Here is an 11,741-nt window from a genome sequence, read left to right on the forward strand (position 1 = left end):
CCAGTTCACACCACCAGTAGCAAAGATTCATCCCCATTAGTGATACACGGCTTAATTTGATTTGCAACACTCGAACATGCAAGCATCAATGATTTAATGTAAGATCACGGCAAAAGTACAGCGCCGGTGATCATCGATCATCAACGCAAAACATAATACACACGACGAAAAAAAATTGCTTTCCCACGTCCCAGATTCGTGCAGGAAAATCGAAATGTTGAAGAGAACTAGACCTAAAGCGTTCTTAGAGATTACATTTACAGTGGATACATTCATATAAACCGATGTGTGCCTAAACTAAGGAGCAAAAACTCCCTACCTTGCAGGACAATGCATCCAGAAATGATCTGAATAGCAAAATATCACGGCAGGACCAGCTCAAAATTTTAGTACCGATGTTGCTCCTGCTCGTCTAAGGCCCGTCTTCTTGTGCTGATGAAAAAGGAGGGTTTATGAGTCAACTTATAGGGAGATCATCAGAAATGCAAGAAAGAACGTAGAAGGGCATACAACATACACTTGGAGAGAAAGAGAGACTTACTGCTTAAAATAAAGCCCTGAAGCAAGCTCTGAGCTCTCTCAGCCTGCTCTGGAGTTCCTGAAATTCGAATGATCTTTTGTGTTTCCTCCGGTCTATCCTCTACCAGGGTCACACTGGCTCCTGATAACTGTTTAGGTTGAAATACAAGTCGCAAAATACAATTAATCATAACTAAAGTTGGAAGACAAAGAAGGCAAACGACTAAAAGAGTTCATCAGGCTGACCTCGCTGATCTGAGCAAGCTTGTTTCTCGATTTCGTTATGAGCTTTGAAACTGCCTGCTCTGGTATCACGACTTCTAGTATACTCCTAGTGACAAGTGTCACAGGTATTCTAACAGAAAATATTGAGAAAGCGTCAATAAGATGAATAATTCAACATTGATTGGTAGCAAATCGAGACACACAAACACACACACAGAGAATAAAATGAGACTATGATTAATAAGAGGCCTTAATAGTTAAACGGATAAGAAATTTGCTACCTATTCAAAGAACTAGGAACATCTTCACGACGTTCACTTTCGTTTGGCTTTACAGTTTCACTTGCAATCCCTCCAGCATCCTACGCAAAGAAATGAAATAAGGATATACTCAAGTACAACCATGTAGTCATTACTGAAGAGAACAAATAAGGAGAAAAAAAATTGTAAGATGGACGTAAATGAGCATTCTTTAATCTAGCCAAGATAGAAAAAGCAACCTTTGATGGCTGTGCTATTCCCACGGTTTGCACATTCCGATACATTTTCATCGGAGGATCATTTCCAGCATGAGCTTCACGAATTGGAAATGTGTTATTCGAAGATGGCTCCATTGCGAAAGCACTGCCCCCAGGGCCTGGTGCAAAAGCAGGTGGTGTTGTATCCTTTCGAAACGACTCTCTATATAAGTAACTCCGTATTCTTGACGTCACCTCAACAAGAGCTTCTCGAGCTGCTTTTATCTCCCCTACAATCTGTAGATGACAAGTAGGAGCCATTCAGAATTGTCTAAAGCGTAATTGATCTTGTCCACCAAATTGTAGACGCCATATTCAAACACAGAGACATGGGATAGAAGCAAGCGTTCACAAGAAATTCTAGTCAAACAGCATAATTGGACGAACAGACCTTTTATCTCTTCCAGTGGATTTTTCATATAGCACAGTCCAAGATCATCCTATATCTTAAATATACAACCCCCACTTAAAAATGAACCAACCATGTGATGTTTGAAAAGTTAAGTATTGTTTTTAGTTTTCAAGTCCACTAAGAAGGTATTCGGCCAAACGAACAAAAAAGGTCAGCCAAGAAAGCCTCTCAAAGAACGAGAAGAAAGGCATGAAACCAATTATGGCATTTCCATGAAATTAGCAGGTAGAAATAGAATGACAAACCTGTATAAGCACATCGTCCCCTGATACACATGCGGGAAGATCATCTATGGGAAGAATTTGTATATCTGCACCAGTAAGTCGCCTCATTTCCAATAACAACCCATCTCTTCCCTCTAACCAGCCAATATCACTTGTTGGGACAAGTAACCTGGTAGTTATAATGTTCTCTTTGTCTGGACTAAGATCAACAATGCGAGTTTGAATATGCAACAAAGCTTCCTGAGCTGGAAACAGCTCGTCATCAGGACCCTATGCACACACATTAAATGGTCAAAACCTTTCCACAAAAAGATAGAACAAAGAAGCAGGCGGGGGATGATAAGCATGTACAAAAGCCAATCATTGCGATTAACATGTCCAGATTAGCTACCAGTGCCACCCGCAATGAGGGTGCATCATCACTTCAAAGCAGCACACAAACAGAAGAAAATGCACCCATACAAGTTTACTATATATCGCGATAAACAACAGATAATTATGAAGTACCTCCTCGGAAGAGATTATGATTATCTGTTCATCTTCACCCACCACAGGGTTTGTAGCCTTGACATCTACACCAATTTCATTTTGAAGCAATTCCATAATTCCGGCAGAATCTCCAACTATAAGATCAACCTTGTCAACTGGACAGAGTATTCGAAACACAAGGTCTTCAGAAAAGGGCTGCACATTATCAGTCATATGAGCAGACCCAGGTTCAATTGGATAACCAGATGAACGGGGGGCATAGTTGTTGTTTCTGATATTGGGGTTAGATAATCGCGGTCCAAAGGGAGCCCCATCCATGGGTGCCTTCCGTCCTGCATTGTTCATATGAGGAATATAATCATCTTCAGGAGGAAAGAACCGTTCGGGTGAATGCATCCGCCCCTGGAAATGACTGCGGTCGCGATGCTGACTCTCCCTCAAGCGTGATGAAATAATTGCCACAGCACTCTTTACATTATTCGGATCGCCTACTACCTGCAGCAGAAATGCAACATCTGCTTAGTGGTAGCTTAAAAGCGTAGCGTAAGCCATTCAAGCCAATCAATGGTTTACATAAAACAAACTTCAATATAACTAAATATCGAAAGAGATGTTTAAATCCGCTTCTTAACACTCTCCTGTCCAACAAGATGCAACTACAATCCACAAATTTCTTCACAAAAAAACTACCAATTAGAACTACAAACACCTCAGCATACTCCACGGACACGAAAACACTGCTTGAATCAGCCTAATTCACTCGCAGTACGGGTCATGTACTAAATCATCGAGCTTCCAACAATCGGTTTTATGTCCGGTCTGATGGTTTTCGCAGTATTTATTAAGCTTAACCGGAAACAAAAGTTTCCAAACATGGCACCTATTACTAAAAATGGAATGCAGCTGACAAGTTCATCAATATGCGACATGCAACACATGAATCAGAATGCAGGTAAATCTGTAAGTGCCGAAACCTGAACAATCTCCTCCGACATCGAAACACAGCGGGGCAGATTTTGATCCCTGGGCAACACCCTAATCTGGGTCTTTGTCTCCATCCTCATTTGCTCAATTATCTTCCCACCCTTCCCAAGCAAACACCCCACATGCATTCTCGACACGACCAGCCGCGTCGCCACGCGATTCCCACCACCACCGCCGCCGCCGCCACTTCCTCTAACCCCGCCACCGTACTCATCATCCTCCTCACCGCCAAACCCAGCACCATCACTCTCCAGAATCCTCTCATGGACCAAAAATAGCGCCTCCTGGGCCGGCGAGAACGACGGCATTCGCCCCTCCGGGTCCCGCCGCCGCGTATCGGAAATCTCAATAATCCGCTCCTCGTCTCCGGGAATCAGTTCATGCACGTTGATCCATGCGCCGGTATGCTGCCGGATCGACTTAATGATGCTACCGGACTTCCCAATCACCCCTCCAGCCTTCATATCGTGACAGAGAATACGGTACGTCGTAGTTACCGTAACCGACGGGTCCTGCTGAGGCGGCTTATTGGGTCTTCCACCACCGCCGCCACCGCCACCGCCACCGCCACTTCCGCGGTTGCGGTGGTTGTTGTTGTTCGCATAGTTGTGGTTGTACCGAGGCCTCGTCCTACCCACAGTCTCCGTATCGTAGTCCTGTTCATAGTAGTACCGTTTAGATCTAGACCTGTCCATCTCCCAAAACCGCCTCTCTCAAAAACCTACGATTCTCAACTTTCCGGGAAAGCACACAACTTTCCGGGAATCGGAGGTCTAGGGGTTCAGATTGTCTTGGTCCAGCAGTCAAAGAAGCAAAGGGTAAGGGTTACTTCTGAGTTCTGAGCTCGGTCATTTTCCTAGTGTCCTTTGTCCTCCTCTGTTTTTTCTGTTTTCCATTTTCTTTCTTTCCTGTTTGGTTCGTCGGAAAGCGTGAGACAATTGTTCAAGTTTGAAAACCCTAGAAGATTTGCAGAATCTAGAGAGAGAGAGAGAGAGAGAGAGAGAGATAAAGAGAGAGGAGTCCAATTTGCAGAGTCAGTGGAGGCGAGCTGCCAGATTTACCAGTTCAGTCTGGTTTACTTTACTTTCCCCAACACCCAACTGTGAGGTAATAATAAATAATTACTTTTGTTAATAAATGTTTATTTTTATAGTCTTTTTCACGAGAAATTCTTCATTGGGACATGAATACAAATGCTACATTACGTGTTTGTATGTAAGTGGTGATTTTTTTTTTTTAAATTATTAACTTTTTAACACATAAATTTCATCATTTGTATATAATATATGATGTACCATATCGTGTGCCGATCACATATTGAAAAATCTCTCCTCTTTCACAAGAAGATGACGGTTCTACGGGTCTTAGGCATAAATTTGGGATAACGTACTTTAAAAGTTGTGAGGTAATGGAGAGGACGCGGTCTGCATAGTACACATTGTCGGTTATGTATCCTACTTTGAAATAGTAATCGACTCTCGGGCGTAAGAAGACAAACACATTATCTTAATAATTAATAAATATTTTAAATTACTTTAATTTATAAGAAAATAATTCAGACTCGTAAGCAAGTGAACAAACCAAAGGTGGAGCTTGGAAAGTTTACAGGTAGAGCTAATTTTCTTTTTATGTTCGAGGAAAGCTTATATTACCAAAAATGGTCGGGCTAGTTATGAATTGGACAAATTACGCTTATGAAACTACATGATGTTCTTTTGTAAATTCCAAAATTTTCCCTAGGTTACAGCCACGTCAATCTTAAGAAATAGATACTGTCTTGATCAATTGATTTAATTATTAATGTGTCATATAATGAAATAGAATCTTCTCCGGCTTCCATCTAAATTCTTTAATTGTGTTTGTTCAACTGAAAATCGAACGGCCAGGAATTAGTTCCCTGCTCACCTTCACCTATTCATCGTCTTCCATCTTCACCTTCTCTTGCTCATCTTCTTCCATGTTAACTTTCTTTTGTTCTCTTCTTTCCTCTCATCCATCTCTTACTCTATTCAGCTCCCTAATTGAAGGATATGAAGCATCCATATGGAAGGGATTTGGAGAGAATCATAGTCCTCATATAATATGTCACATTCCCGTCCGGGCTCCCATCACATTCCGGGCTCGATTCCGTCGTAGCACGGTATTGTTCGCTTTGGGCCCCAACCACGCCCTCACGGTTTTGTTTCTGAGAACTCACGCAAGTAGAACATCCCAGTAGGTCATATTGTAACATCTCACATCACCCAGGGGAGTGGATATTCTATGCCTTAAATGTACATGCTCACCTCCTTTAGCACGAGACATTTTGGGAACTCACTGGCTTCAAGTTTCATCGAAACTCCGAAGTTAAGCGAGTTCGGGCGAGAGCAATCCCATGATGGGTGACCACTCGGAAGTTCTCGTGTGAGTTCCCATAAACAAAATCGTGAGGGCGTTGTCGGGACCTAAAGCGAATAATATCGTGCTACGGTAGAGTCGAGCCCGAGATGTGATGGGGGCTCGAACGGGATGTGACATGTAGTCTAAAGACAAACTTGAAAAGATATTTTTTATATATAAATTTGTCTTTGCTTTTGCTAAAAAGATTCTAAACACCTTGCTTGAAACTTTTGCATTTGATTTTATTTCTCTTTAATGGCAAAGTGAGTTCGAGCCATATCACAGGCATCTTGTTGCAGTTGTATCCATATATCAACCAAAAGTGAATCGCAATGTTAAGGAAATGTTCACTGAACCGAATTTATTACAACGAAAGAGATTTTGAACGTCAAATAAAAATTTTAAATTTCATTTCTATAGCTAATGTGGTAAAATAAAATTTTGTAAACTATCATATTTTTTAACTGAGATGTCAAATTAAAATGCTTTTTAGTTATTTATAATAAGGAAAATTAATGAAAAATGCTTGAAAATTTTGAATTTTAACGATAAGAACAAAATAAATGGTCAAATGAATAGTATCAAAATTAATTTTTTAGTGTAAAAATGTGATTTTTCGTTAAAGTGAATAGTACTGCATGCTTTTCGTTAAAACTCTCTTTATAATATCAGGTGGCCCAAAATTTAATAATAAATTAAACAATAAATAAAGAAATATGTGAGCCCATCATCAAAAAAAAAAAAAAAAACAAAGGGAAAATTTTGACGTTGCAAATATGACAACAAAGTGGAGAATGTCAATATGTATAGGATTTTGGCGTCTCCTTTGGAATCAGAAAAACCCTTCTGTTTTTTGTCAAAACAGTCTACGTAGGATTTTTTTACATCTCCTTTGGATCTTATTTTGATATGTTTTTGTTAGAATGTTTCTATTAACACCCTACAATCTTACAAACACAATCCACCTTTAGAATTATTCTTTAAAATTTTAATTTTTGCCCTTTTTAAAATAGTTAAGAAATGAAAAACTTACAAACACCATCTCTCAGCCGCTCTCACCCTCTCGCCACTTTCATTGTCGACATCGTCGACCCGTGACAGCCATCCCTTTTCCGCTGTTGTCTCTCTCACTAGACTTCTTACTTCCACCAATGTCCTGCGAGACATGGAACACAAAAAAAATTGCATATTTCAATGTCGAAATTTGCGTAATCAGTAATACCTACTTTGACGAACCCAACCTAACAAGGCTCTCGATTTTGCGAAGATCGGAGGAATATCTATCACACGCAGTTTTACTCCTACTTTGCAAATAGGTTATTTTCATGTTCAAACCCGCAACCTTTCAGTCATCAAAAGACAACTTTTCCTTTACAACAAAGTTTGCCCTCGCATTTTCCTAATTTGTCACGGCATTAAAGTAAAAAACCAACTTTGATGATCGTAAAAAATTTGGAAAAATGCAACTTGCAAAGAAGCAATCATTCTGTAGTCAACTAGGAATTGACTTTTTATTAGAATAGTAGCTAGGTTAATTGCAAGTCGCCATATGTTTGTGTGTATTCAACACTATTTTCTTGCATACTCGAGATCATTTTGTTAATGGTGGTGCCATGATGGGTGGCTGCAGAGAAGGAATAAGGCGATGATGGTGGTGCTGGTTTCCAAGAAAAACATGAGAGAAAATACTTCTTGTACGTACTACTTTCAAATATCAACTAATATTTCCAAGAAAAAATAGTACTAAACTTCAAGGGGTTTCAATACTTTGTTTTATTTTTTTTTGGAAAATTAAGAAGTTGGCACCAATGTCCGCGATTTTTCCTTATAATACCAATAAGCATTCTTATTATTGATCTTGATATAATCACCGTAAAGCAATTCAACACAGTACTAATGGCATATTTACGTAAAGGTAATAGAAATTAAAGGGCGGAATTGAATTCCAATTATGAGATACTTCAATATTTACTAAATATTGAGAATCATAAAGTTGATGGGATCCACATGAATTGTGAAATCCAACTTCAGAATTAGAGGAATAGGATTCATGTCTGCTTGTTTGTATTTTGTTTATATCGTATATTTTGAATTGTTAATAACAGTTCTGACAGTAATTTGAGAAATTTTATATTTAATAACTCTTAAGATTTTTTTGAGCAAAAAGAGAAATGAAAAATAAGTTGACCAATGTTTGTTTATATCTAAAGAACATGATCAAGTTTCTTTTAATCATAATTTATCATGACCAAGTTGAATTCGAGTAGTTGATCTCCATCCCTGTTGCCATCTAAAATCATTTGTTCGATGTTAACTTATGAGAAGATATTATCTGTATAATCTCACTTTTTGATTTGTTCGATGTTACTTATGAGAAGATATTATCTCTATAATCTTACTTTTTGACATATCATACTTTATTAACACAACAAATTAAAAGTTAAGTGGATAACCAGTTATGCGATCACTCGGCAGCTTATCTCATGTATGAATAATCAAATATCATTCTCATTCATGATTTTTTTTCATTTCAAGTAACTCAACACGTCTAGTGGCAGAGATAAAATTTTAGCTCACGAGAGGCCTAAAGTCTCACTTGAAAATGCTGTCTTGATATAAGAAAAATAGGGTATGTCATTTGAGTTTGGGGCCTAAATTCTCACCCTTAAAAAAACGCTCTCTCAAGTTACCAACCACCGTCATTTGGGTTTGGTGTATGGTCGTTTTTGTCCTTTTATTCTCAACTCAACCCCCGTGTCCATTATAATGACTCATAATCAAAATAAAAGTCCTTTTTATATGCGAGCGGATGAACGAAGGAAGGAAAAATGAGAGGAATACAAAAAAAAAAGCAAAAGTAAAAGTAATAGTTTTTTTTTAAAGTGAAAAAACAAAAAAGTAATAGTATTAAAAGATTTCGAAGAATAAAAAAAATAAACAATAAAAAGCAAAGAAAGAGTAGTACTTTTATAAGACTTCAAGGAATAAAATAAAAATATAATAAAAAATAAAGATTAATTATCTTGCTTACTTCCTCTCGTTTTTTTGGATCATCTGAGTCCCTCAAAGCAAAACTGATAGTAACGTTAATTAAGTGCGTAAGAGTCATTAACCTCAAATCGAATCCAATGAAAGAAATAAGAAAACAATTCTAGTTAAGAGCACAATTCTAGTTTTTTTATGTTAAAAAAGATACCAGGCAGGCTGGAATCATTCTGGTTAGACCTGACATTTTGGATCTGACCCGTTAACCCCGACTCGATTCGATTCGATCCGTTAATATTAGTATTTAGATGAATGTTTTACTGATCGGGTCACTAACGGGTGAACCCGTTAACAACCCGTTAAATAACGGGTCACTTTGGGTCAACCCGTTAGACTCGTTAGTACCCATTAGTTGAGAATGTTTTAGTAATTTCAGTAAAGTCTTAACAACAAAAAATAAACTCTATGCCAAAAAATAATAATAATAATAATTGTTAACGGGTGACCCGTTAGCTTAACAGATCAGATTCGAATAACCCATTAACTTAATGGGTCAGATTAAACCTGACTAAAACCCGATAAACCCGATCTGTTTACAGATTTAATTCTGATCCCTTCATGGTTCCGTCCTGAACAGGTCATCCGTAGTTTGCTTACGTGGACGATCGCATCAAATGCGATGGCATACATGTAAATTCAAATTAGTGTGAGGACATTTTCGCCGCGAACAGCTAAAGCATAAACCTAAAGAAGGTGGAAGGCGGAGGAGGGGATAACGCAACGGCCAACGCACAGCGATGGCCTTCTCGACACTCCCCGTCTTCACTCTCTCACCTCCTTCCCATGTAATACTCTCTCTCTCTCTCTCTATAAAATAATTTCCCACTATTTTTAAGTTGGTTCTTATTTTTTTTCACTGCAGAGGATGCAGCTGAGAGTGGAAAGTTCGACGCTTTCGAGCTGTTCCATGAGGCCGAAGGTTAGAAATCGTTGCCTTTTCTTACTGTATTTTGTTGGGTTTCTTCTCAATTTTGTTTTCTGTGAAATTATTATTTTTCTAAATTGTTGGCGCAAAACCGAGCGCAGTGGCGTTGTATGATTTACGCAGCTGATGTTACGTGGTGAGATAAAGTTTTGTTGTTGATGCTTTGACGTGAAACATTTTGCAGGTGATTTCCCGGATGCAGAAAGATGGCAGGGGTCGCAGAGTTTGGCGGCGAAGAAAACTGGTACAAAAGAGAAAACCCAATTAAATTTTCCTTAATTTTCCTTGTTAATGCTTTAAATAGTATAGAAATTGTTGGGTTTGATGGTTGGGAATTGTTTTTCATTGAGTACTAAAAGAAATGGTGGACAAAAGAAAGAAGAAGATTGTGGGACTCGTTGATATCGAGGATTGGAATTTGGATCGGATAGTTACTGGATTCGATGTATGTTGAATGAAGAAATAGATGTCAACTTTCAAATTTTGTTGCGTACGTTTTCTTCGTGACTGATCAATCTTCTAGCTTCGACGTAAGACAAAATTGGGAAGTTGGCATCGATTTATTGCTTAAGCATACGTTGAATGTAGTGAGTTATCCAATCCAATCTTATACACCAAACGAGGCCTCATCATTAATGGTTTTTAAAACTTTTAGCAAGCTTTAAGCAATCCAATTTTGGAGGTAGAACTAATTCACGGCGAAGAATAACTATAAGTTCCGGTGGTATTACGAGGAGCAGGAATTTAGAGTTTTCAAGTGTCTAAATTTAAATGTTCATGTAAGTGAATGCTTATCAAAAGGATATGGCTTGAAATTAAACTCATGTTCATGATTCTGTAATTTGGTTTCGGTGTGTGTTTAATCCGATAGTGTGACGATTCTGCAATATTGTAGAAACAACCCATTACTCATTATCTATTGAGAATTTGAGCTAGCTCCCATGGCAGAGTTCTGGTGTATGGAAATGGATCTGGTTGTTTATCTGCAAATTTGGCATTTTCCTGCTGATTTTCTATGAGTCGTGTAACAAGATCCGTCGTAGGCATGCAGTCTTTGTGTTGTTTTCGATCCTTATCATTATCCTTTCTGTTGGTGTTGATTAGTGACGTGAAAGTGTTTGCAAATTTTTCGTTCTTTAGACAAAGAAGGATGACATGCTGGGATACAAGATGGAGAGGGTACCATTCCTCGAGGAGCAGGTTCGGAAGGTAAAAGACGGAGGACAGCTCTTGGGAATGGACATTGAGAGGCTACTGCTATCGGAAGATAACCGGTTTGATTTTGTCAATGACGTAGCGGCCGAGGCCATTGAGTATGTGGAGAACAACAGAGACGAATACGGGGGCAAGAAGAAAGCCATCCTTCAAGTGATAAGCAACCGAGTGAACGATGCTGGGTTTTTTAGACCAGAGGCATATGAAGAATCCGACCCCTTCAAGCCAGGGCCTTCTTATTTGAAAGAAGAATTTACTTAAAAGTGGATTAGTGGATTAGATACACCATTAGTTCATGTTGTATTCTAATCTGGAGGCTATTATCTATAATTAAGTTTTTGTTTCTTAATCTATCACTAGATCATTTTTGCTTCTCCTCCCTGCTATCTAGAAAATTCTATTGACAGCACACTACTGTTTTTCTAGGGTACGAACATGTATCAAGTACGAACGCCTACAAATGACCCACTTGATGTGTACGTACGGTTTTTTTAAGGAGGATTCAATTAAACTACGTCAGCATCTCTTCTCCTTCCCTCCCTCCTACTTAGGGTACGAACATGCATCAAGTATGGACGCCTACAAATGACCCGTTTGATGTGTAATAGACCAATCAAGATGGAGTAAGAGCCAGATATAGGCCAATTGTTAATGTGTTGCTCACTAGATCATGATGACCTAACAAGTGCACTGTTTCGATGGTGTTTGTATTGAGTACGTGATGCTTAAAGGTGTTCTTACTGGGTATGTGATGTTTAAAGGTGTTTATATTGAGTAATATTTGCAAATCTTAAAGAAGAGAATGAC

At 38.6% G+C, this 11,741-nt stretch overlaps 2 protein-coding genes and 1 long non-coding RNA gene across 3 annotated transcripts; 2 read left to right on the top strand and 1 right to left on the bottom strand.

Moving 5' to 3' along the window:
• Positions 1 to 55: 55 nt before the first annotated feature.
• LOC126624610 (RNA-binding KH domain-containing protein RCF3-like) lies at positions 56 to 4,446 on the bottom strand. Its single transcript, XM_050293693.1, has 8 exons — positions 3,361 to 4,446; positions 2,405 to 2,881; positions 1,919 to 2,167; positions 1,244 to 1,498; positions 1,026 to 1,105; positions 766 to 874; positions 542 to 668; positions 56 to 432 (listed from the first exon to the last, which is right to left on the bottom strand). Exons 1-8 carry the CDS (start codon positions 4,063 to 4,065, stop codon positions 413 to 415), a joined length of 2,022 nt encoding a protein of 673 aa, XP_050149650.1. The 5' UTR covers positions 4,066 to 4,446; the 3' UTR covers positions 56 to 412.
• A 4,982-nt stretch (positions 4,447 to 9,428) lies between these two features.
• LOC126624635 (protein PLASTID TRANSCRIPTIONALLY ACTIVE 7) lies at positions 9,429 to 11,287 on the top strand. Its single transcript, XM_050293713.1, has 4 exons — positions 9,429 to 9,579; positions 9,657 to 9,713; positions 9,904 to 9,963; positions 10,860 to 11,287. Exons 1-4 carry the CDS (start codon positions 9,532 to 9,534, stop codon positions 11,193 to 11,195), a joined length of 501 nt encoding a protein of 166 aa, XP_050149670.1. The 5' UTR covers positions 9,429 to 9,531; the 3' UTR covers positions 11,196 to 11,287.
• Positions 9,970 to 10,654, top strand: LOC126624641 (uncharacterized). The gene is made up of 2 exons (XR_007624179.1): positions 9,970 to 10,498; positions 10,615 to 10,654. It is a non-coding gene; the product is annotated as an uncharacterized LOC126624641 (long non-coding RNA).
• Positions 11,288 to 11,741: the final 454 nt, after the last annotated feature.

The sequence above is a fragment of the Malus sylvestris genome, chromosome 1 (genome assembly GCF_916048215.2).
Source record: "Malus sylvestris chromosome 1, drMalSylv7.2, whole genome shotgun sequence".
NCBI lineage: Eukaryota > Viridiplantae > Streptophyta > Magnoliopsida > Rosales > Rosaceae > Malus > Malus sylvestris.